This window comes from Macaca fascicularis, chromosome 8 (genome assembly GCF_037993035.2).
Source record: "Macaca fascicularis isolate 582-1 chromosome 8, T2T-MFA8v1.1".
NCBI classification, from domain to species: Eukaryota; Metazoa; Chordata; class Mammalia; order Primates; family Cercopithecidae; genus Macaca; species Macaca fascicularis.
The window spans coordinates 29,952,201-29,979,573 of record NC_088382.1 but is presented as its reverse complement, the minus strand read 5'-3'; the positions used below and the strand labels follow the sequence as shown (position 1 = coordinate 29,979,573).

Here is a 27,373-nt window from a genome sequence, read left to right as displayed (position 1 = left end):
CAATTCTGAGGCCAGAAGAACCACACAGACTATCTATTACCAGATAGCAGGCTTCTTTCCTTCTAAATTTCACTTTTTCTCTTAATTCATTCGAACAACAATGAAGAGACAGATAAAGTTGCATGAAGATGATGCAGAATCTAATGGTATATCACTGAATAGAAAAAGAGCCACCTCAGTTAACAACTTTAATCCTTGAAATGAAAGTGTTCCCTTCCTGTTAATTATTCCATTATTCCCTAATGTTTTTAATAATAAAACTCCAAAAGTTTGCCAGTTCCTGTGCTACTTGATCATGGTTTGTTTTTACTTCATAGACTGGTAGATATAATTGACAACTTTTATTGTATTTCAACTTCATTTCTAAATGATACAAGTCTGTGGAATTGTTTGTTTTGTGGTGACAGTGGGTTGTTCATATTTATTTTTTATTTGTTTTCTTTTGATTTGGCTCTGTTTCTCAGTTTTGAGATCAAGATTATGCTAGCTTTGAAAGTGAAATTAGGAAGCATTTTTACAGACTTAAAGACTCTGAAAATACTTACATAGCATGAATATAAACTATTTGGATCCAACAGTTTCTAAGGAGAAGTTTTGTCAGTTTTTGTGCCTTCTATAATGATTATAGTTTTCATATATTATCTCTCCTTGAATAAAATTTGACAAATATCTTCAAATTTATCAAAATTCTTCATATTATCTGCATACGGTTTTTTACTTGAAACTGCTTTCACTTTTTTCAGCATCTGAAAATAAATTATTTCTCATTACTGATGGACAATTATGCTTTTCCTCTTACTTTCTGGTCAGGATTGCCAGAGGCGTTCCCAGTTTAAAGTCTTTTCAATGAATCAGCTTAAATGTACTAATTAATTCTAAAGATTTTCTGTTTTTTAATTCATTAATTTTTGCTTCCTTTGTTTTCATTTGTAGTTCTTTTCCAACTTATTTACTCTAATGCCCCAATGAAGCTATTTGTGTCTTTTTTTGTTTAAATATAACCATCTAAGACTTCACAGAGGAGAATAACTTTGGCTTCTTGCACGAAGCTCTCATTTTCAGTATTTTCTAAGTTGTCATTCTAGTTTTGATTTACTCTTGAACTGAAAACTTGATACATATTTTGTTGTCTGTATCTTAGTCATCTACTTCAAGCAAAATTCTATCAATTTTTAAGCATTTTAAAAACACACATACATATACCTTCATATTTGCTATCTCTTGGTACGTAAAATTTAATAGATATGGCTCTATTGGTAAGCATGACTTTTATCAACCTAAAATAATCCTGTCTATTCCATGAAATGCTTTATGTTGTGGAGTCTGCTTTGTTTAATACTAATATTACTGTCTCAGCTTTTTTTTTAACCTAGGTTTAGTATATATTTCCAAGCCATGTTATTTTTGTAACCATGTCTTTTATGTCTGTCATAAACAGTATATATTCCATTTTTTTCTTAACTCAGTGTGAGAGGCTTTAATTTTTAATACAGTGCTTTAATCCATTTACATTTATTTTTATAATTCACATATTGGAACATGTTCATACTTTAGTCATGAAAGGGCAAGCATGGATGTACTAAAAATATAAGCAAGAGTTAATGATTGGTTACAAACTCATTATTTTAATTGTGTATGTTATATAGTGGTAATAACAATAATCACCAATGTATATGACCTTACTATGTGCCAGACACTGATCTATATATTCCTCTCTATATTAATTCATTTGATGCTTACAAAGTAAACATTTACTACATAAAGAACCTAAGGCAAAGGGGGAGTGAGAAAGTACTGAGTTAAATGTCTATCTTTTTAGTAGCTCTTTGTGAAATATTGTGATGGAACTTACAGGTCTTCTTTGTGCTACTAAGAGAGTGTCCTTCCAGTCTATATGCATTTAAATGATTTTATCCAGAATTGGTGATGAATTCTACTTAACGTCTTTGTCCATCTATCAAATTAATCATGTATTCTTCTTTTCTACCTGTTTTCTTACTTGGCAAGGATATATTTAGAAGTCTAATACAAATATTGATAAATACAAAAATGAGAAAAGATGACTAACCAATGAAAAAAATGGACAGAGGTAATTAACAAAAGCAGAAATACAAATAACTAATAAAACATAAAAATATATCATATTTTACCTATCAAACTGGCAAAGAGCAAATAAATACATACTGCTGCTGAAGGTGGAATAGGAGACATCCTCTGTACATTGCAATGATTAAAGCAAGATTCAAAAGCGCACTTGGGTTCCAATCCTGATGGCTGTTTTTTAGCTGTCCTTTCATGTGGGCATTTATTCATTAGCCAGCAAGCATGTATTGTGTTCCTACTGTTTACCAGGCCCTATTCTAGTGCTCCTTGTCCTTAGGGAAATTACTTTTCCTAAGTGAAACAGACAGTTTTTAAATGTTTCAGAAAAAGACAAGAGCCATTAAAGAAATACAGTGGGCTGATGTGATAGGGAGGCTGGTGTTAGGGATATTGGGAAGTAGGGACAGAAGTATCCTTTAGATTACATGTTTAGAAAATGCATTTTTGTGGCACCCAGCCTCACTGAACAGCCTCTGAGCTGAGACATAAAAGAGAAAGGTCTAGACCTGCAAACCCAAGGGAAGAACATCTCAGCAAGAGGGAACATTAATGAATACAAAAGCTTTGTTAGGAAAATCTGGGCAGTTTAAGAAGTAAAAAGCATTTTGGCATGACTGTTAAATGTTTTCTTACAAAATGGCAGAGGCCAGGTCAGGCAGATCCTTTTAGTCTTTGGCAAGGTTATCTTTCTTAGCACCTATGCAGATAAAACCTGCCTGTATAAAACAGGCTTCGTGGCACCCAACCTCACTGAACACATGGGAAAATTAGATTAACTGCTGCATGTGAAGCTCTAGGAGTTTAGCACCCAGTGGGCACTCATAATTTACTGCCATCATCATCACCATACTGTCATTACTTTTCAATGCTGGACAAGTATAAGTAGGTATATTCTCTCCAGAGAGCAATTTGGCAATATGGATCAAAAACCTTACAAAATTTATATTATATGACCCAGAATTCTTTCTCTAGAAATGTAACTTAAGAAAATACTCCAAATCTATCCACACAAATATTTATTTCATAGTTATTTATAATAGAGGAAACTGGAAAGAACCAAAATATTCAAATTAGCAGAAGTAGATAAATTTTGTTATATTCATGTGATGAAACACTAAGATGCCATGAAAAATTGTGTTCTGTAATGAAAATAAAATAGCAAAATGTTCATGACATATTACATAAACGCTGGTCACAAAAGCATGTGCTCTAAATACAATCATAGTTGTTTAAAATCTGTTCTTATTTCTAGATTGTAGCATCATGGTTGAGTTTTGTATTTTGTGTGTGTGTGTGAGTGTGTGTGTACACATGCACCTATATGTGCATGGGAGGCATACCAATTGTGGATATCACAGATTTTACAAATTTGGCATATATTAATTTTGTATCTTAAAAAGCACAATAATTTTTAAACATAGTTGCTATGACCTTCTTCAAACTGTTTTGGTGCCTGAATATAGATCAAACTTATTCCAAAAAGAAAGTCATTATAATTTCTATGTTAGGAAGTTTTTAACAATTTATTTTTATTTTATTTCTTTAATTGACACAAAATAACCATACATACTATGTTTATGGGGCACACAGTGATGTTTTGATATATACAATGTATAGTGGTCAAATTAGAGTGATTAACATATCCATCAGTTCAAACATTTGTAAGATCATTTCTTTGTGTTGGGAACATTCAAACTCCTCTCTTCTAGCCATAAATATATCATAACTTTTTAACTATAGTCATCTTATAGTGCTATAGAACACTAGAACTTATTCCTCCTATCTGGCTGTAATTTTGTATCCTTTACCCAATCTCTCCCTATCCCCCTTCCACGATTCTTCCCAGCCTTCAGTAACCACTATTCTAATCTCTGCTTCTATGAGATCAACTTTTTTAGCTTCTACATATGAGTGGGAATATGTGGTATTTATCTTTCTGTTCCTGGCTTATTTCACTTAACACAGTATCTTCCAGGCTCATCCATGTTGCCACAAATGAGAGAATTTCATTCTTTTTTAGGGTTGAGTAGTATTCTATTGTGTATATATACCACTCTTCTGTTATCCATTCATCTGTTGATAAATACTTAGGTTGATTCCATATCTTGGCTATCTTGAATAACATTGCAATAAACACAGAAGTACAGAGATCCCTTAAAGATACTGATTTCCTTTCCTTTGGCTATATACCCAATAGCTGGATTGCTGGATTGTGGTAGTTCTACTTGTATGTGGTTTTTTGAGGAACCACCATACTGTTCTTTATAATGGCTGTACTAGCTTACATTCCCACCAACAGTGTATAATAGTTCCCTTTTCTTCACATCCTCACCAGCATTTGTCATGTTTTTTGTTTTTGACAGTAAACATTTTTACTGGGGTAAGAAGATATCTCATTGTGGTTTGGATTTGCATATAGCTGATGATTTGTGACATTTTTATGTATTTGTTAGCCATTTGTATGTCTTCTTTTGAGAAATATCTGTTCAGATTATTTGTCCTTTTTAAGTGGATTATCACATTTTTCACCATTTAATAGTTTAAGTTCCTTTTATATTCTGGATATTAATCCCTTGTCAGATGCATAGCTTATTTCCTTTGCTGTGCATAAGGTTTTTAGTTTGATATAATCCCATTTACCTATTTTTGCTTTTGTGGCCTGTGCTTTTGAGGTCTTGTTTATTAAATTTCTCCCAGACCGATGTCCTGATGCATTTCCCTTACATTTTCTTCTAGTATATTTATAGTTTTGGATCTTACATTTAAGTTTTTAAACCACTTTGATGAATTTTTGTATAAGGTGAGAAATAACAGTTTAGTTTCATTCTTCTGCATATGGATATCCAATTTTCCCAACACCATGTATCAAAAAGACTATCCCTGCCCCACTGTATGTACTTGGTACTTTTGTTGAAAATCAGTTAGCTGCAAATGCATGGATTGATTTCTGGATTCTCTATCCTATTCCACTGGTCTATGTGTCTATTTTTATATCAGCACCATGCTGTTTTGATTACTATAGCTTCACAATATATTTTGAAGCCATGTAGTGTGGTGCCTGTAGCTTTGTACTTTTCGTTCAGGATTGCTTTGGCTATTTGGGGTCTTTTGTGGTTCCATATAAATTTTACCCTTTTTAAAAACAATTTAGGGGAACATCACACCTGGGGGCCTGTCAGGGGTGGGGGAAAGGGGAAGGGGGGCATTAAGACATATGTCTAATACATGTGGGGCTTGGAACCTGGATGATGTGTTGGTGCATGCAGCAGGCCACCATGGCACATGTATACCTATGTAACAAACATGCATGTTCAGCACATGCATCCCAGAACTTAAAGTAAAATTTTAAAAATATATATTTTAACCATCACAAAAACAATTTCTTAATAATCGATTCAAATTGCTTTGTTTTGTTGTCTAAATCAGGATCCTAGTTTGCCAGTGAAAATTTAGCAATAAGCACATAGCACTACACAGCAGTAGAGAAACCAGGCAGTGGGTTGTAGCACGTTCAGTGTTAGAGGGTGTTTGAACCCAGCTTCACTCTTACTGGCTGATTGTTTTATGGCAAGTTATTAAACTCCCCAAGTCTCATTTTCCTCATTTGTAAAATGGGGATAAACAATGCATACCTTACAGGGTTGAGATGAGGTGATGAGGTGGTGCATGAAAAGTACTTAGCACATTGCTGGACAGTTGAAATTACTGATAAATTACATCTACTGCTATAGTTAATATTACTAGTGCCACCATCATCAACCTCATGGTGCTCGGAAGAACTCTCCACATGGGTTATGAGATCATGAAACTTAAAAACTTCTCAAACTCTTTTTCAAAAATTATGTCTAATTTCTAGGAGGCTTTTTCTTTAAAAGTGACAAAAATAAGAAACAAAGTGCCAGATGTGATAGAAAGCCCAGGTGTTAATGAGGAAGAAATTCCAGCAAGAAATCCAATGTAATAACCATGGGGCCTTAGCTCTAGAGTAGACTCAGCGCAACTTGTAGAAACACACCTATTATTTACCTAATTAGATTCAACTTAGTCTTGAAAAACATCCCAAATAAATAAAATTATAGCTTACCTTTCTGTAGCCACAATTAGGTAGTATCAGACAACAGGCTGTGCAAGAAATGCGAGCACAGTGTTTCTCCCCAAAACTCTGAATTAGAGAAATTCTCTGGAAATACTTGGGGATTCTCAGAGCAGCTGACAGGTGTGACATCTCAGTAACCATTGGGTAAACCAGAACCACACATCCAGGGGCATCTCTGCAGGAAGACGTACTCAATGTCCGGTTTCTGACCTTGGAAATTATTCCCAAGTGTTAGAAAAAAATAGACAAGATGAGCACTAATGACTGAGCAGATACCCTGAAAGTAGATGCAGAGCTGCTACATGCAGAGGAAGGAAACTGATCATAGCTCTGGGATAGCAAATGAGCAAATGCTTACAGCCAGACACTGCACTTACGTGTGCCAGGAAACTGAGGCACAGAAAAGGGAACAATCTTGCCCTCATCCCTGAACTACCAAGTGAGCGATCGGGATTTCCTCCCTGGGGAATAAGTACTAAGCACTAAGAAGTCCGTGTCAGGCATTGATATTTTTATGCAGCACACAAGATGGTAACTATTTCTGTTATCATCTCTCCTTCACTCTTCCCTTCTCTCCATATCCAAGAACTACAGATGACAGTTCTTTTAGTCCTATACTTTCACTCCGATTTTGTCATAAATAACAGATCATACTTTCTGACCAGTCTTACCTGATTGTTTTTTAGGCATACTTTATTGGTTGCATTTTGTCAAAGGCTTTTTAGACAGAATATAGTATGTGTGGTTTTTTTTCATGTCCAAACATGTCTATTCTGAACAAACCTAATTATTAACATTTGAGAATTTTGTTTTTGTGTTAATAATTTGAATTACACGTCTCTGCTTTCTGAAAAAAAAAGGACATGGAATGTGTGATTAATTTTCTTGGCTATTCTGATGATTGTCTTTGTTTTGAACTTCAAGTACTATGACTCTATGCACTATTTTCACTATGAAGACCGCAAAGCAGTGACAGACTCACAGATAGCATCGTCTAGAAATTTAAAACATGAGTTTGGGCATCAAGCCTGGATTTGAATCTGAGGTCAGCCATTTTCCTTAGTTGCAAATTAAACTCCTTAAGCCTCAGTTTCCTCATCTGTAAGATGAGGTTGGTAATACAGTCACATCGTGTTCTTGGGAGAATTAAATGGGATAATGTTTGTGTAATATTTTGCACGATGTCTGGCACATAATGAGTGCTCTATAAATATTTTATTCATGAACAAATACTTATTTAACAACTACAATGTACCAGGCACAAATCCTATCTTTATAAAATTTATATAGGGAGATATGTTGAACAAATCATCACCCACAAAATCAAATAAGAACAATTGCTTGAGCTATGAAGAAAAAGTTTAGGATGCTTTGATAACATTTAATGAGACCCCCCAACCCAGCATGGAGTCTCAGGTACGTGGATGGGTGGAAGGGGATCAAAGATCTTTTCCCTGAGGAAGGGGGACTTAAGCTAAGATATAAATGGTGAATGGAGGGGACAGAGGTAGAGAGGACACTCCATGCAAGGAGAAGAGCAGAAGTGAAGGGCCTGGTGCAGAGAAGTATTCCACAGATCAAGAGATCAGGGTGTGTAATCCCAGCACTTTGGGAGGCTGAGGCTGAGGCAGGTGGATCATTTGAGGTCAAGAGATGTCCTCAATGGAGTATTTCAATTTTTGTATTCCTAAAAATACAAAAATTAGCCGGGGTATAGTAGTGTGCACCTGTAATCCCAGCTACTGGGGAGGCTAAGCCAGGAGAATCGCTTGAGCCTGGGAGGCGGAGGTTGCAATGAGCCAAGATTGCACCACTACACTCCAGTCTGGGTGAGAGAGTGAGACCTTATCTCAAAAAAAAAAAAAAATTTAAAAATAAAAATAAAAAAGAAATCGGGGTGGCCAGAGCAGGGGATAGGGAAGAGAGTGAAAGGCAGGCCAGGAGAGGAAGGCAAGAGCAGATCGGACGGCCCTATGGCCCATGCTACGGACATTGGGCTTCATCTAAGAGTACTGGAAAGTGTTTGAGGTCTTGAAGTGGAAATGTCACCGAATTAGGGTTGTATTCCATAAAGGTCATCCTAGGGAAAAGGGAAGGTGACCCAGGCATGCAGGAGATCAATAAGAAGGCTCTTACAGGTGACAGGTGTTGTGGCTGGAGTAGGAGCTAACAGTGGAGATGGAGAGATGTGAAAAGACTGAGGCAATACTAGGAGTTCTGATCTACTGGAGATGTCAAGAAGGCATCAGGACTGATTGTCATGTTTTTATAACAGTGAGTGAATGCTAAATATCATTTATAAAGATGGGAAATGCTAGAAGCAAGCAGACTAGCATGTGTCGTTTTGAACACATTAACCCTGAGGTTTCTGTGAGACATTTACATGGAGAGGTATGTATGAATCATGAGCTGGAAAAATAAGCAAGGACTGAAGCCCCTCGCTTGATGGCTGAATGCTAACTGCAGATACTCAGCTTGAACATGTTCATGTTTTTTTTAGAGTAGGGTTTCTGAGAGCCCCCAAATAATTGGAGGATATTGCTAGTCTTGCAATTGAAAAAATTCAATGTATCAATTAAAAGAAAGATTTCTAAATTGGATATCTGAAGAACAGAGTTTTTAACCTAGTCCTTTTGCTCACTGGCTGTGTAACCCTGAGCAAGTTCCTGATCTTTTCTGAATGTTGACATCCTTGCCTATTTGTAGCCCAGATGTCAGCTCAACTCTCGGTGCCTTAAGTGTTTATACAACTTGATTATAAATGACTTCAACAACAAATTAGATCAAAATGTGTATAATGAATCCTAAATGGGGAAAATTTAGGAATTATTGAAATACATGCACACTAGTCCCATTCTCAGAAATAGATAAATCGTGTTAAATAAATAAGTTGTCATGTCCAATAATATATTCATATTCTTTTATATATATATATACTCTTTAAAATGCTTCTAATGTACACCTTATTGCAATATTAAAAGGGAAGCAAGACAGTCAACTTTTTTATTCATTCAACATTCATTCATTCAACATTCAAAAAATAATTAACTTTCTCTCCTACAATAGTGTTTGCTTTCTCAGTAAGTTCTAAAACTTCAGGATTTAAATGTCCCCTAATGAGAATTTTAATAGGATGCTGTGTGATGCTGAACTCCCCAGTCTTGGGACTCAGTGAGTGGGTATCCAGCCTATTCTGAGATACTTTTTATGTGTCATTGATGGTAAGGTCAAGTTCCAGGGCAGCCCAAATCAGTCTTCCTATAGCTTTTAGCCATCGCTTAGAGTTCTGACCCCAAACCAATGTGCTGCTAGCCTCCTGGTTGGTCTCCCTAGCAGCCTTCTTCTTCAGTTATTCTTAGATAGTATAAGCCTTATGGAAAACTTAGGAAAATAGAGTCATGCCAGATCCCCAGGTTCTAACACATTCTGAAGGCAGTCACTTGCTAACACCAATTCCTATCCTGAGGATTTTTTGGAGATTTAGAATTCTCCAAAATCAAATCTGAATAAACGACAATAGTGAGTCTCATTATTTTCATTTCGACAAACTATGCCCGCTTTCTTTTCTTCTCATGAACATTTTTCTGTGAGTGAGAGAGAGAGAAATTGATAACTACAGTTGGGTAAAAGTTCCACTGCTTCCACACCCACCTGGGGAATTAGTACATCTGTGCTGAGATTGTTGATGAACACCTATTGTTCCCTAATAGCATATCTAGAAACTATTATTGGTGGCAATCTGATATGTTCCAAATTAATCACCTAATTGGAGCAGATATTGGGTGAGCATTTCAGAGGGCAATCCCGACAGTGGGAAATGACTTTTTTCTTAGAAACATGGCTGGTTTGGGGTCACAGAAAATCACAACGGGTACCAGGGATTAGTTCTTCTGAGACAGCCTCAAATGCACTTGTTTCTGTGTTTGATTGTTTTTCTTCAACTTTTATTGTAAGTTCCGGGGTACCTGTTGCAGGATGTGCAGATTTGTTACATAGGTAAACTTGTGCCACGGTGGTTTGCTACACAGATCAACCTATCACTTAAGTATTAAGCCCAGCATCCATTAGCTATTCTTCCTGAAGCTCTCATTCACCACACCCCCCAAACAGGCCCCAGTGTGTGTTGTTCCCCCCATGTGTCCATGTGTTCGTTCAGCTCGCACTTATAAGTGAGAACACGTGGTGTTTGGTTTTCTGTTCCTGCGTTAGTTTGCTGACGATAACAGGTTCCAACTCCATCCATGTCCCTGCAAAGGACATGATCTCATTCCTTTTTATAGCTGCATAGTATTCTATGGTGTATATGCACCACATTTTCTTTATCCAGTCTATCGTTGATGGGCATTTGGGTTGATTCCATGTCTTTGCCATTGTGAATAGTGCTGCAGTGAACATACACATGCATGTATCTTTAAAATAGAATGATTTATATTCCTTTGGGTATACACCCAGTAATGGGATTGTTGGGTCAAATGGTATTTTTACCACTTCTCTTGTTGATCCTTCAGGTATTTTTATGCCTGTCTTGGGTCTTCCAGGTTTTACAAAACTTTCTGAATCATTGTCACCACTATCTCTGGAACAGTTGGAAATTCATTCTTAATATTATTTGGCCTTGGGAAGAGTTTTTTGGTGGATGCACTGCGTTATAGAAGATGTATATTTATTTCTTAAAATTAAATTCTATATATCTCAACCACTATAACGCTAGCCTACATCCTAGTGAACAAAAGATTCCACATTGCTCAGCTAACAGTTATGCAAATGATCACATCCTGGCGGATGTAATTCTCTGCTCTTCTATGACACTGACTAGAGTCTCTGGGTGGGCACTTGGATTACCATGCTCTACTACCTACTTAACCAGTCAAGTGAATTTTCAGTCTCCCAGGCCTAATAAATTTTCATGTAGAACTCATACTTCATCTTTAATTCAGCGAAGAATCATTGAAAGGATTTACTCAAGGGAGGGATAGTGTCATGCTTGCTTTCTCAGAATCTCGCTGGCAAGAGTGTGAGAAATGGGTTGGAAGCAGATAAGACCAGAAGCAGGAAGCCCAGTTAGAAAACTGATATGAGGTTCTAGCTATGTGGTGGTGGCCAGAACTGGAATGGACAATAGCAAGTGAACACAGGTTTCGTAGTCAGGGCTGGGTGATTGGATGTTGTGGAAGAGGTTGGAGAGTGGAAGGTTGAGGATGACAGTGGGTTTCTGGCTTGGACAACTGAAAGGAAGGCTGCCAAAAGTGAAGCAGAGGAGCAAGAGTCGGTTTTGTGGGAGATGGGGAGTTCAGCTTGATGATGAGTTCAGCTTGATGATGTTGAGGATGAGATAGTTTGGAAACATCAGGAGGGATGTCTGGTAAAAGTTGTGTGTGCAGGACAGGAGCTCAGGAGGCAGAGATGGTCTAGGCATAGAGATTTGCAAGTCATCAGGGAAAAGAAAGAAACTAAAGGTATGAAATGAATGAGCTGCCCTGACCTTGCTCTTCCCCCTGAAAGTACCAGCCAGTTCTCAGATGAGAATGCAGAAGGCTTCGTTAAGTTTGAAAAGAGCAAGGATGTGTCTTGCAAGCAAAGCTGAGCTTTCTAAATGTGGCATTTATATGAAAGAAGGAGGCATGGCCAATTCCTATTTGCAAAAATGTCTATAATCAAAACAGTACCATACTCTATTGCCTTTTAAAATTAAAGAGGAAATTGCCCCAATCCCTTTCTGCATTTTAAAATTGGTCTGCCCAGCTATACTTAGAAGCTATATTATAGCTTCCAAAAAGACATCTTTCATGTTTTAAATGAGCTATTAAAATTCTTATATATATATGTATTATGTCCATTTGAATACAGGACCCATGATTGATGGAGGTCAGGCCCTGGTCAGGTGATCTAGTCAAGATGTATAAAATCTAAGCTTTATAAAATCTTATGCAGCTTTATAACAGCAGAGACCTACAGCCAATCTTCATCCCTAGCTTAATTCAGGCAGGGGAGGGAGCTGTGCAGGAGCTGGGAGTGAAGAGCAAGGGTTTATTCATATTCCTACTTTGCACAGAGCTAGAAGATGCTGTTGGAAGATGCAAGGGCCATGCCTCTGGGTGAGCCAGTGGCCCGGGAGAGGACCCGGTATGTCCTCTCCAAGTACGGAACTGTCCAGAGCACTCAGATTAAGCATCTTTGCAGCAGTCCAGAACCAAAAACCCATTTTCCTGCTCCCCTGTTCACCTGTGACTACTCAAGCATCAGCCAACTCACCTATGTCCTTGCTGGCAAGGATCAGGACCTGAACCTGCTTTAGCCTTTAAGCTGAATACGAAGGGACACAGTCCTGAGAAAGCCTCACACTTCCTCCTTGGGAGATCAGTTTTGGTTGTTTGCATCGCTGCTTCAGACGTGTGGTGTTTGGCCTTGGACTTGAATCCCACAAATATGAGAGGAGATGATGACTATCACATCTGAATTATAGGCTTCAACCCTTCCTCCAGGACTGCATAAAATGTTTTTATAAGTACTGGAAGTAATCATTTTATGAAGTGCCTGCAACTTAGCTGTATAAAATTATTTGGAGAATGGTCTTGTTTTCATGTAAATAAATGTGAGTGTCTTGAAGATCTGAAAGACCTCCCTGGAATGTAAGTTAAGACAGGCTCCGTTTCTGCATTTGAGAATCTATCTCCAGCTGTGAGTAATTGAAGCAGGAGTTGTATTCAAAATGTTGTTTTCTTCCATCAACCAATGTCATCCATTGGTTCAATAAGCATTCATTGAGAATCATGTTGATCACTTAGAGAGATACGAATGAAGGATAAGAAGGATGGTGTATCTTTAAGGAGACTAAAACCACGAGGACTGAATGTGTCATTCATTCAGCAACATTGTTGGGAGCCTACTAAATGCTGTACACCGTTATGGGTGTTGAGGATACAGCAGTAAATTTAAAAGACAAGAATCTCTTCCTTCAAGGGAGTTTATAGTCAAGAAAAACAACCAAAAATAGAAATAAGTAAAGCACAGAAAATGGTGATAAGGGCTATAGAGCAGTGGTCCCCAATCTTTTTGGCACAAGGGACTGGTTTCATGGCAGACAACTTTTTTATGGACCTGGAGATGGGAGGATGGTTTCAGGATGATTCAAGTGTATTACATTTATTGTGCACTTTATTTCTATGCTTATTACATTGTAATATATAATGAAATAATTATACAACTCACCATAATGTAGAATCAGTGGGAGCCCTGAGCTTGCTTTCCTGCAACTAGGCAGTCCTGTCTGGGGGTGATGGGAAACAGTGACAGATCATCAGGCATTAGATTCTCATAAGGAGCACACAACATAGATCCCTGGCATGTGCAGTTCATGATAGGGTTGTTGCTCCTATTAGAATCTAATGCCACTGCTGATCTGACAGGTAATGTGAGCAATGGAGAGAGGCTGTAAATTGTAAATACAGATGAAGCTTTGCTGGCCCACCACATACGTCCTGCTGTACAGCCCAGTTTCTAAAAGGCCACAGACTGGTATGGTCTGTGGCCCGGGGGTTTCCCCTGCTATAGAGAAAAGTAACTGGTGCTAAATCCATAGAGGAAATGGCAATTTCTTGCAAGTTATACTGCAACAAAGAAGGGCCTGTCGATGAGTGGGATTTTGAACACAGCCTTGAAGACAGAGAGAATTGGACAAATTCCAGTTTGAGTAGATACAGGGGAGAGGGACAGGTCATTGAGTGAAGAGCAGAAGAGTGCAGCAGAGAACCACAACCACAGGAGCTTGAGGTCACAGTCACCTCGCGAACTAACAAAGTTAGAGTGAAAAGTCTACTGTGGCAGGAAGAAAGCCTTGGTATTGGAAACTCATAATTCATTTGTTGGAGCAACAAATGCCTCCAACTTAGGCATTTGTTGGAGATACTCATAGAAGGTAAACACCTTTGTATGTTCCTGACTGTTCTACCTCCAGTATCTATGGAAGTGCCTGGCCTGAGCAGGTGCTAAGTAAATTATGTGTTAAGTGAATGAGGAATGGAGAAGGTTGTGTAGGACTGGTGGAACCAAATGATGAAGGGCCTTGAATGACAGAGTGAGAAGCTTGAACTTGATCTTATCAGCAGCAAAAAGATAATGCATAACACATGTCTTGGCAGATACCCCATTATGAGGTTCCTTTAGCTACAATACTGAGCCCCTTGATAAGCCTCCCCTCCCTTTAGTTATTTCTGGGAATTTTCCCCCATGGTTTCTACCCTTTCCATCCCATCTCCTTGGAAAGGACCAGATGAGCACAGCCTTAGCCTCCCAGGCCTCAGATGTGGAGGTCTGTGGCCCATGTATTATTAAGGAGCACATGAGTTCTGACGTGACCAGAAGCCCAAACTGTGCTGTGCTCCAAGCAGGAACAGAGCTAATTCCATTCCCGCTTGGTGCAATCACAGTTGCCTGGGTCCCTATGCAGGTGCACTCCATGACAGCAGCCTTTGGATTCTCCTCCCATCCCTCCTTTCTGTGATCTCAGAGTAAATCTCTAGGACAGACATCAGGATGTCCTCCCAAAGACCTCCCCCAAACCTCAGGTTTCCCTCTTCCTTCCAAAGCCTGCCCTCTTCCCTTCTGGCCATCTCTCCACCATGCTTCTTCATCATCTTGCTTGTCATGGGCCTGTTTTCCCCTTTTGACTGTTTCCATTTGCCTAGAAGCATCTGCTCTTACAGATAGGAAGGGGTAGTATCAATTACTGTTCTAAGTCTTTAATTTTACAGATGAGGAAACTGAGGCCCAAGAGGGAAAAATGACTCACCCAGCTTTAAATAACCAGTTCACCATTCAGGGGTGCTGCGGATGGAGGTGATGGAGAAGGCAAATTTGGAAGGTGTTTCAAGGAAAGACACCTGTGGGGTTTGGTGACCAGTTGGAATGTAAGAAGCAAAAAAAGGGGAGAAGGAACTCGATACACATTCTTCTGGCAGGAACTGTTAATTGGGTTCCTGCCCCCACCTCACACTATAGTGAGAGAGATAACCTGGTCTCCTGCCATTGGAGAGCATATCATCTGTGCTCTGGAGGATGAGACAATCAAAGAAAACAAGTAAATAAGAAAACATAAAAACTGTGATATGTACCGTGAAATAAATAAGCCATTCAGCAGGTGTGAGTTTGAAGATTACTCTTCTTTAGACTGGGTGGTCTCAGGGAGAGCTTTTGTGCAGAGACAATTAAAAAATGTTTTAAATGGAAGACTCGTGAAACAATGGTGACCTTAGTGAAAGTGACAAGGCTTGGAAAACACACTGGCTTATGAAAGCAGATCTGCTTTTTAAAGGAAGCAGCCCATAAAAGCACATGATGACTTCCTCATCGCTAGCTTTTCCCTGAACAAATAATATTTTAAATAAAGGGGGTGGGGTAGAGAATCTTGCTATCTTTTGAGAGTGTTTCAAATCAAATTATTTATTCAATGCAAGGAGGTCTTCTAGGGAGAAATGCTTGCATGTGGGGTCCCCTGTTACTCTTTCCAGCGTTCCTATGGGCATTGGGGTCCAAATCATGCATTCAGGTGGACCTGCTCCTTTTTCCTAAAAGGAGAAATGCTGCTTAGGCTTTGTTAACTGGCAAGACAAACCATTTGACAAGTTTTAATTCAAGCAGTTCAGACTCACCCAGGATGAAGTTCCTGATTCCGCAGAGCTCTTCTTGGCCAGCCAGACAGATCCTGTCAAGAGAGCTTTAGCTGCCACTTGCAGAAGTTTGAGGGATGAGAGGACATCTCCCCAAGTGACTTCTTTCCGTGCCTGGATTGGAAAGAGCAATGTTTTTTCACAGTAATCATAGACCAACATACCCCAGGTCCCTGGAAAAGTGGGCAGCACTTCCATCCCACACTGGGCAGGCCCCCAGGGTGCCCCGAGTCTGCCTCCTTTGGGACTGAGTACCCCGCACAGTGTGCCCGGTTCCCCTTACTCACTGCACCCTCCCATGCCATGTTCCCATGCTTTGCTCCATGCAGGAGGAGAGCTAATTCCATTCCTGCTCAGTGCCACCTTCTTCACTTTGCCAACCACTCATGCTTTCTGCCAGAAAGTTCAGAAAAGACTCCACATACCAACACTCTCAAGTGAGCATGCACATGACTTTACTCAGATACATGAGTGGAGAGCTGTACAATTTCAGGCCCCAGTTAAATCGGGGAAGAAAAGACTGGTGAAGTCCTTCCAAAGAGGCACTGAAGTCACATCTGCTTGCTCTGTTGGTAAGCTTGATTCTATCATTAGGACATACGGGCTAAGTGGGGTTCCCCAGCCAGGGTACAGCTTGTCCTCTCTACCTGGAATCCAGGCTGAACCATCTTTACTATCACCAGAGACCACTGCGAGAAGCTAATACAAGCCAAGGGCTCTTCCCAGGAAAATGTATCTCTGGGCATACACATTTAATGTCAATCATGGGAAGTTTGTCTGTGAACCTGAGGTTTCACGCCTAAGGTTACAGTCCATGGTTATTCTGGCCACCTTCTTAGACAGCCCTGGTCACCATCTAGGGTAGATAATCCAAAAACTTCTTGCTGACTGAGAGCTGCCCAAGTGGCCCCACATAAACCCCAGGAGGGCTCAGGCCAAAGTAGTTCAGCACAAAGGCATCTGGTAGAATATGGTCTGCCCTTAAACTTTGACTCTACAGCTTGTCTCTGGGGTTTAATTTGATGGGGCAGTTTTCTTCCTGGTAAGAAGGCGCCATCGAGTCTGGCCTGAATGTTACTGGCACTGGAGCTCCTTGGCCTGTTGGTGTGGCAGCCTGTCTCTCTCCTCTGCTCATTGGATGTGTACCAGGCACATCAGAGAGACCACTCACTGGACAAGGAGAAACAATTAAGAGTTATTTTATCCCATGGTCACAGAACATTAGCTTCTTCTTTGGAGTCAACATTTTTTTAAATTGAGATCATTCAAACTCCAATTCTCAGAATGTGATGCCCTGCCGACAAACCCTTCTAAACAGCACACTCTGACTTTTAAAATAATGCAATTATTGAGGATACTACTCTCCTCTTCTTTCTCCATATCTCTGCAAAACCTGTTGTCATTCAGTGAAAGCTGGACATATTGCCATTAATGCTTCCATGCCATCGTAGGGTTGCTAAATGGCACACAAAGATCAGGAGTGGAAATGGGTGAAGTGGAACCAACTTTGGGTCCAGTTGTGTGATTTTGGGGAACTACTCCCATCTTCAGCCTTACTGTCTTCACCTGTAAAGGACAGGTTGACAGCGCTGATCTCAAAGTGCCTGCCAGTCTTCACATTTTAGCCTTCTGCGACTCCAGCTAAGTAGGGTTTACCATAGCCCAGTGTCTCTCAAAGTTGTCATTAAGATGTCAAGTTTTCCAGGGGGTAAAATGAAGCACAGAAGCTGGAGGCTGCAACCAAGAAGACTGACTCACAGCTTTCAGCTTCCACATCAAGTCACCCTCATTCTGAGAGAAACAGTTGAACTAAGGAGGAACCCCCTAATGACCAGTGCTGGATGGGAATTTGAGAACTCAGTTCCTACTCTCACTGACTTTTGAAGCTAACCGTAGCACTCACCGGTGTATCAAATTCATGAAGGAGACCAGCATGGGCAGGAAAAAAATGGTTTTATCTTGTATTGGAGTCACTGAGCCAAATGTTGCTGTAACTTTATAGCTATAAAAGGTGACTCTAGTGGCCAAGCCTTTCCTGGGATGACTCCTAGTGCCCCCCTCCCCATAAGCCTATTAGATGAGCCCCAGTTCAAAAATGAAGTAAGATGTTCCCAATGGATATAGCATTCAGTGGAAAAACATAGAGGCAACATTTTAAATTATTCGTTTCAATATCTTCTTGGCATCTAGAGGCCTTTACAGTGGAAGTGAGGATTCTGAATCTCCATGAATGAGAATGTTGATGGTGTTTGGCCATAAACACCTGTTCTCTCCACCTCAGTCTGACCAGTAGTATGTTGGTCAGGGTGTCCAGAGGGTCAAGAAAGAGGCAGAAATTCTACAGCAGAGCAAATGGTGGAAAGAAACTCAGTGAAAGGAATAGTCCTTAGGGTGTGGGGATTTTCCAAAGCCCAAGAATTAAACCAGGCAAATTCACATGCAAAGGATGGCTTGAGCTGCAGGGCAAGGTGTTTAGGGGATTAAGTCAGGAGCTGTTGGCTCCTCTTGAAGCAGAGATTGTTGAGGAGAAAAACCATAGCTATGGTGACCAAAAAAAATAGGAGCTCCTATTCTCATGTGGGTGATTCGGAAGTCCGGCTCTTCCTACGAAGCATGATGAGAAAAACTAGAGGGTCTGATGCCAGATGATAGGGCAAGGAAAAAATGGTAGCAAAATAGCATTACAGAAAAAAACCAAATGACTGAACATAAATGGTGGGCCAAAAAAGGAGAATGAGACAGCAGAAGGAAGGCAGGGTTGGGAGAGAATATGAGGCTACAGCCATCAAGCAGAGAAGAAAACCAAGCCACATTGAGAAGAAGAACCATGGCAAGAACACAGAGACACAGCCATTCATTCATTCAGTCAGTCAGTCCATCCGTCAGTCAGGAGGTTGGCCATTCATGCAGCAAAAATTTGGAGAATGCCTTCAAGACTCTAGCATTGTACTGGATTCTGGAGCTCTGTGAGTGAGCAAAGCTGGCCGGACGGTTGCTCAAATGGACTTCCCCACCCAGTGACTGGATCAGAGGCACCCACCCCTAAACCAGGCTGGTTCAGCCTTGACACTCTAGGTCCTGATGGGTGGAGGCCAGGGACAAGCATTATCCAACTGTCTTCCCACCCTAAAAAGCATTGCCAGTCCTCATGAAGAAAGAGATTTGGGAAGAATGGAGGCTGGGGATAGAACTAATGCAGAGTTCAGAGAAACGGGCACAGATGGAGGGGAGAGCAGGAGGAGGGAACCCTGAATAGGACCAGGCAGCTGCTTTCCAAGCCTGATTCCAGCCCCATCTCTCCTTCCTAGGAGAGGAAAAATGAAGGAAGAGATATGTAGATGGGAATAACGTCAATAAGGAGAGGAGCTGCCCTTCTGCTGTCCTTTTTTTTCTTTCTTTCTTTTTTTTTTTTTTTTTTTTTTTTTTTTTTTTTTTTTTTTTTTGAGACAGGGATTCACTTCCGTTGCCCAGGCTGGACTGCAGTGGTGCGCATTGGCTCACTATAACCTCCACCTCCTGGGCTCAAGCAATCCTCCTGCCTCAGCCTCCTGAGTAACTGAAACTACAGGCGCATGCCACCACACCCAGCTAATTTTTGTATTTTTAGCAGAGATGGGGTTTCACCATGTTGCCCAGGCTGGTCTCAAATTCCTGGTCTCAAGTGATCTGCCCACCTCAGCCTCCCAAAGTGCAGGAATTACAGGTGTGAGCCACCGTGCCTACCCCTTTTGCTATCTCTTCTCACTCTTTGGAAAGTTCCTGAAGGAAGCACAGCTATGAGTCTCTCCTCTAACCCCAGCCAGTCAGCAGCTGCACAAAGAAAATTACGTGGCTCCCTGCACCTGCTCCCCATCGCGAGGGAAGAATACTCCAAGCATGAGAATGGATCCTGCAACCTGGCCCTGGTGGAATTGTCAGTTTGTGAGCATGCAAATCCGTGCTACACTTACACACATCTGGCTGCTGTCACACACTTGATGGGACAAACCAAACGTTGTCATTTACAGGAAGGTCTCTGGCCTGGAAGCATAAGCCAAAATCTAGAGATTTGCTTGGATTAAAAAGAAAATATTCCTGGGGTTAGGGCTAGAGATTATATGACATTCAGATCTTAGTGTAAATTAGTTTTAACCAACTCTCTTTCTCACCCTATACCTATACCTGAGCCACATTGAAGAAATGAGTGTTTTGAGTGGGGTACAGAGAGGGGGAGTCCAGGATTCACCTGTGAAGACAGGAACACAGCAAGAGACTAGAGAGAGGGCCCAAGAGCTTGGCTCTGGGTCAGCCAGACCTGGAATTAAGAGCGGGGCCATGCAAGGAAAGAAGGGATGTAAAGGAAGTGACTAAAAGGAAATGTTGAGATTTATGAGTGCAAAACTGGGCTCTGGAAGCAGAATGAGCGTCCTTGAGGGAATTATGGGAAGTTCCAAGACTCTCAAGTCATATTTATTAGCATTCACATTCATAGTGCATTTTTTGTCCTTCTTAAAAATTGAAATTATTCAGATAAGGGAAAGATCCTCCCCTCCCTCGCTGATTTACAGAGTAGTGACATTCCCAGACAAGGTGAGTTTTTGGTGTGCTCAGCTCAGACATTCTTGTAGTCATTAAGCACAGGCCCAGGCAGGCCTTTGTGAAATGGGTTTCCTTAATCACATCACTGTCACTATTAGGAGGAAATATTGGACAATATATAGGTATCATAATGTAAGACAAATTTTTTTCTGGAACTGACCGCATTTGCACAAAACCATCAGTCATGTTGGCATTAGCCATTTTTTCCATCACAGATGAGGTTCAAGAAAGAATTTTTCCAATTCAGCTTCCCCTAGCTGCACACTTTATCACTCCCCATCGGCCATCCTCCTAAGAGATGTATTATTCCAATATATTTGGAGATTCCATAAAGGAGCATGGGCCCTGAAATCACACTGCCCAATTTCAAACCTACCAGTAACTATGTGAGTGACCTCAGTTGAGCTATTCAAACTCATTAAGCCACAGTTTCTTCGTTTGTAAAACAGGGAAGAGTAACATAACTCTTCATGGTACTAATGATGATTAAATCATATGGAAAGTGTTCAGCACACTGCCTTGCCTGTTTCAAATCAGGCATTCAAAGACTGTAAACTTTATTATAATTAAAGGACAATGTGAAGAGCTTTAGAGCTAAAGAATAAAACTTTCTCACTTTACATGGTTTTTTTTTCCCCAAATAAACACCCATTGTGTGTGTGTGTGTGTGTGTGTGTGTGTGTGTGTGAATTTGAGATACATGGAACTTAGCAGGGAGCGTTGCTTCAGAGATAATAAATGCTCCCATCAACAACCACAATATTTTGTCTTCTTTGGGATCTTCAGTATTTAAGTTTACTCTCTGTTTATATTGATGAACTTTTTGACTTAATTTCACAGCAGCGTTTGCCAGAGTAGATTTTAAGAGCACCAGCAATTTGTCATGACTCTGATAGGTCCACAGAGCAGAGAAGAAAAGAAAGACATAAAATCAAGACCTTAGGTTTGAAACAACAACAACAAAAAAATTGTTCAGGGCCATTAGGAATCATCCATTCAACCTACTCCTTTTTCAGATGAGAAAACTGGAGGCCCAAAGGGATCATGGGACTTTCCCAAAGCCATTCTGCCAACTGTACACAAAGCTGTGGCTAAAAGCCTGTGGAGAAGGAAAACGAGCTTGGGAGTGGAGAAAGAAAAGAAAGGAGGTGGAAGGAAAGTCAAGATGTTATTTTGCAATTTCTCTGAAAGGAGTGAAGAGGGACATTGGGATTTCATAATTCATAAAGCTCCTTTAGTAAAAGCCCATGGAAGTCTGAGAATCAGAGAATAAAGAACATTTGACTGGGAGTCCCATACCCTTTATCCATCACTCTTATCAGTATTATAGCTATGAGGTTTGTGACAATCTCTTTAATAAGCATTTTTAAGAGTTCAGCTTTTTATTGAACATGCTATAAAATAGGCTTACTCAAAAGAAAAAAAAAAAAAAAGCCCATGTTATCATCAGACTCCAGATTCTCCTTTCTTTGCTTCCACTTTCTTCTCCTCTACCTGGGCTGCAGTGATGGAAGGGCAGGACCTCCTGCAGATGCACCACCAGCTGCTGGAGCAGGTCGTCCCACCCCACCCCTCCACTGCAGAGGAGGCTCCCGATGTTGACAGTGGCCAGGGCCTTGGCAGACAAGCCAGGCCAAAAGTCGTCATCATTTACCCCAGCTGCTTTAGAAAGGACATTGACCTTATCCTCTGTGATGATCCCCTCAGCGTTATGTAGAACGAGGGCTGAGTCGGTGCAGGCGAGCTCTGAGATGGAGTCCGTGGTGTGGACAAGTGCAAGGCTGGGCTGCCCGGAATAGTGCTAGTGCTGGATGCAGTGAGGGCCTCACCCCAAGGCGGCCTCAGCTCAGAAGGGCGGAGCGTCTTGGCGGCAGCTGGGTAAAGGCTAAATAAGCATTTTTTCATATTTGTAAATTGAGTAATTGGAGGAGATAATCCTTAAGATTGTTCCCCTTTAAGACTTCACAGTTTTGTTCTTCTGCTGCCAAATGCCCCGTGGCACTCTCTGTGCAGGACATGACAGGTCCTGAGGCGGGGTTCCTGCTATGCACATCAACGGGTAGGGTTTGGGTAGGTAGAGAAGGTGGAAAAGGGCATCAAGGACACAGTGGCCCAACTTGAGAGGACAAAAAAATATTGACCAATGACCTGGAGAAAAAGTGTAGTGAGTCTGGCTAGAGAAAAAATAACAACCAATCATATTAGAAAGCTGGTCAGACCAGGGGCTGTGGAGGACTCTGAATGTGAAGCAAATGACACACATTTGGGAGTCATTGAGGGATATTGAAAAAGGGAACTCACGGTGACGTCAAAAGACATCATCTAGGAAAAGTGATTGAGAATCACTGGCCCAACATTGGCAAGGCCAATATTGTGTGAAGTTGAGATTCTCATCAAAATCCGTAATTCTAATATTCGAGAGGGGAAGAATTCATAAACACTGAGGCTGTGTCTGTTACCTAACACTGCATCAGAGAATAAAGGGCATGTTCAGGTAACTGAATTTTAATACGGATTATTTGCATGGATTCCAACTTACTTTTCAATTTAGGCAAAACAATGTACATATGTGGGATCAGTCTGAGTTTCACATTTTCATTTGGTAAAACTTCACAGCAGGCATTGGTCACTGTGAGCCAATGCAACCCTATCCACTGGGCCTGCTCCTGTAATTAATGACACACATGAACCAAGTAGGAATGGTCTTTGAAGATACTGCAAAAGGGTGACAGTCACAGGAGCTAGTCAGTCAAATATGAGAAACTCAAATGTGTTTGGGATCATTTTAACCTTTTTAAAAACACAGAAAGATGTTTGTTTGATTGTTTTCCTAGCCAACTGGCCTGCTGGCTTGCAAATAATATATATCAATCTGTGTGTTTTCTTCCAGGGTCTTTCTTCCCTGATATCAAGCCCTCTGAAACAGTTTTTAAAATAGTATTTTGGCTCGGATATCTAAACAGCTGCATCAACCCCATCATATACCCATGTTCCAGCCAAGAGTTCAAAAAGGCCTTTCAGAACGTCTTGAGAATCCAGTGTCTCCGCAGAAAGCAGTCTTCCAAACATGCCCTGGGCTACACCCTGCACCCGCCCAGTCAGGCCCTGGAAGGGCAGCACAAGGACACGGTGCGCATCCCCGTGGGATCAGGAGAGACCTTCTACAGGATCTCCAAGACAGATGGCGTTTGTGAATGGAAATTTTTCTCTTCCATGCCCCGTGGATCTGCCAGGATTACAGTGTCCAAAGACCAATCCTCCTGCACCACAGCCCGGGTGAGAAGTAAAAGCTTTTTGCAGGTCTGCTGCTGTGTAGGGCCCTCAACCCCCAGCCTTGACAAGAACCATCAAGTTCCAACCATTAAGGTCCACACCATCTCCCTCAGTGAAAACGGGGAGGAAGTCTAGGACAGGAAAGATGCAGAGGAAAGGGGAATAATCTTAGGTACCCACCCCACTTCCTTCTCAGAAGGCCAGCTCTTCTTGGAGGACAAGACAGGACCAATCAAAGAGGGGACCTTCTGGGAATGGGGTGGGGGGTAAACCCAACTCATTAGGCAGTGGATAGGGCACAGGGAAGAGGGAGGGTTTCTCACAACCAACCAGTTCAGAACGATACGGAACAGCATTTCCCTGCAGCTAATGCTTTCTCGGTCACTCTGTGCCCGCTTCAACGAAAACCACCATGGGAAACAGAATTTCATGCACAATCCAAAAGACTATAAATACAGGATTATGATTTCATCATGAATATTTTGAGCACACACTCTAAGTTTGGAGCTATTTCTTGATGGAAGTGAGGGGATTTTATTTTCAGGCTAAACCTACTGACAGCCACATTTGACATTTATGGGGAGAGGGCCTAGAGAGGAAGAGCATTAAGATGGTGGCCAAGATCCAGGCACATTATTTTTAGAGCAAGTTCTGAAACTCCACCCTTTCTGACACATCCAATTTCTCAGCTTGAGGGAAACTTGACAGTCAAGTTTATCTTTGGCTGCACTTTGAATGGATGCTGCTCCTCATTTCCCAAAGATGAGAGTGAGGGGCACTCATGATGTCTCAGAATGTAGCATTCTCTATCCTGGGGTCAGGAGAGCGTTGAAAGAACCAACCAGGGCTGTATGGCTTTTCCCAAGAGAAGACAGTAGACCTGAGCATCATTCTTTCAATTTAACTACTAGAGAGAAAACCCATTAAACAGTTCCAAGATCAGATGATGATAGGCTTTCTCTCTAATATCTTTAAACATCAAGAGCTTGGGGTGGCTGTTAATTTCTTGCAAAGACAGAGGCTGTTCACTTACTGCACAGCCATTTCAACATGGCTTACAAAAGGCTTTCTTGACAAATCACTTACCTGTTCCAGAACTCTGTTATGAAAATCCAGAGCTTATAATATTTTGAAAGGCAAAAGATTGTCTCCCATTACTTCTCATCTGCTTCACTATTGCATAATGAATGAGCTTCACCTGTGGCATGTTGGAATGAGCCTTATGATCCAAATACATTCTTCCCGAACTTTGAAATATACTAATGCTTAGCTTCAGAGAGATACTGATGGATCACCAAAGACCTGTCTAAAGCAGGAGTTTGCAAACATTTTTTGATAGAAGCCCATTTGTTCTGGAAAAAGATCCAGTAGTCAACTCAACTTCATCTATTCCTACTTTGCTGCAAGAACTTGGGGAACATGCTATATTTTGCTTTATGTGTACCAAATTTTGGTAAACCATAATAACTCAGTACAGAACTTGCGTATCTCTTTCCTGAAATGCTTGGAACCAGAAGTGTTTCAGATTACAGATTTTTTCAAATTTTGAAAGACTTGCATATACATAATCAAATATCTCTGGGATGGGACCCAAGTCTAAACACAAAATTCATTTATGTTTCATATACACTGCATATGCATAGCCTGAGGGTAATTTTATACAACATTTTTAATTGACTGTTTTGGACTACAACCCATAGACATGAGGTCAGGTGTGGAATTTCCCACCTGTGGCGTCATGTCGGTGCTCAAACAATCTCGGATCTTAGAGCATTTTGGATTTCAGATTTTCGGATTAGGGCTGCTCAAGCTATAGTTTACTAATGAGGAAGATGGTAACTATATGCAAAAATTATATATGGCTGCCGTTCCACAATAAGGATTTAAAATAGGATTTATGTTTTTGGAAAATTCTTGACAACAATCAGTGGTCTAAAACTAAAGACCATTTGCCTAGCCTCTTTCCTCTATTAGGGTAATTCCTCCAAGAAATTCAAAGCAGCTCTAACCTTCACAGCAAGAGTGGTGGCCTCATCATCCTTTTCTTCTTCCCTTGCAGCAAAATGATAATTTCCTTAAATCCTTGTCTAAAAAAACAAATCTCTTTCCACGTTGCAATGGAGGGTATGTTTGTATGTTTATTTGAGTTTTGTTATAGGTTGTGTTGAGACCTGGAGTGTGACTGTTTTTTCAGCCTTTTTCTGAAGAGTGTCTTCTTACTGGCCAGATACATATTCAGCCTTGTGTTCAGAACTTGGATTCTGGCACTGAGATGTTGGCTGGATTTTTAGACTCTTCTGTTCTCTCTGTGTGTCCCATAAGAGCTCTGCCAGATGTGGATGTCCTATTATAGAGGCAGGCATCTAGGAAGAACTTGAATATGCAAACCCTCGCTTCTCTTTGGCCTTGATAGGAAAGATCAGTTTCATTGCTGACAAGAGTTTGGTCCAGAATCTGAATAAGAAAATCACTTGCCCCGCTCCTCCTTACAGAAAGAGCGTCCCCACGGGAAGAATGACTATCATTTTTCTTCAGCGAATTATGATTCCATGTTAGAGATGATCCTTTAAACACCTTTACAGACACATTTAAATTTTAGATATGGGAAAGCTTAGAAACACAGGAAATCTGGCGCTAATGCCACATCTAATCTAAATAAACGACTAGAGAATCTTTCGGTCATCAGATTAAAACCATGACAATTGTATCCATGTAAAACTATCCGTAAATAATTGTCTGCTACACTCTTCTCCAGCTCCCTCTCTCCAGGGAGGTAAACTTTTAACATTTTTTTCCTTTCCCATAGCATGATACACCAATTTTACAAGAAATTGATAACGTCAACCAAAACTTAGTCAAAGTGGGGTAAACAATATATGAGTTGAATTACTTTTCGCTCATTCCCCCTACATCTCTGTACCTTTAGGCATGCCAAAAAATATCTAAAATTGTTGCAGTTTATCAAATGATTGTCATATTTATACTCACATGTTTACTGCTTCTATTTGGAGTTTGAGGAATTTACCCAGAGTAACGATGTCTTCTCTAATGTGTTATAAAAAGTACTTGCTTTGGGATTGTCTAAATATCACAAAAATCAACATGACATTATGGGATAGGGAAAATTTGAGTTTATTCTGACATTATGGGATAGGGAAATTTTGAGTTTATTCTGCAACTCAAACTGCATGCATTAAGAGAGACCCTGAATCTCGTTATTCAAAAATTTCCCCAGACTATGTCAAGGATTTCAGAAAAGCATTTTACTCGTCAGTTTTCTTTCGTTTGCCTCTCTCATGTCTTATCCAAGAGGATAGTAGTCACATAGCATGTCTAACACTCTCCAAAATATTCAAAAATAAATATTCCATGGTAGACAGTAGTGTTTGGGTAAACAAATATTCTCTTAAGATTTTTCTGTTAGGTCATACTGTGTGCCAGGCATCTGCAGGAAATTTTGCCCCCATTGCCTCTAAACTCCCTGGAAACTCTGCTACCCCTATTTTACAGATAAAAATCCCATCATTGTGAGAGGTTAAGGACTTGCCCAAGGCCAAGGGGGAACCATGATTTAAACCTAGGTCTCCCTATTCTCAACCTGCACATTTTCCATATCCCTCCTTCCTCAAGAGAATGGGGGTAAAAGTTTTCCCATTTG

The 27,373-nt window shown here is 40.5% G+C and overlaps 1 protein-coding gene and 1 pseudogene across 7 annotated transcripts in view; one reads left to right on the top strand and one right to left on the bottom strand.

Annotated features, from left to right (window-relative positions):
* The window catches only part of ADRA1A (adrenoceptor alpha 1A), a 113,875-nt gene that overhangs the window by 73,588 nt on the left and 12,914 nt on the right, over positions 1 to 27,373 (top strand). For 6 of the 7 annotated variants that reach the window (XM_005562892.5, XM_045398054.3, XM_074000526.1 and 3 more), the window contains one exon: positions 23,333 to 23,718. In XM_005562892.5, the coding sequence (XP_005562949.1) occupies positions 23,333 to 23,718 (386 nt within the window). Of the gene's footprint in view, positions 1 to 23,332; positions 27,079 to 27,373 lie in introns of those variants that run through there. The other variant, XM_015454603.4, reaches the window with a different exon arrangement.
* Positions 19,277 to 22,761, bottom strand: LOC102128090 (large ribosomal subunit protein P1 pseudogene; annotated as a pseudogene).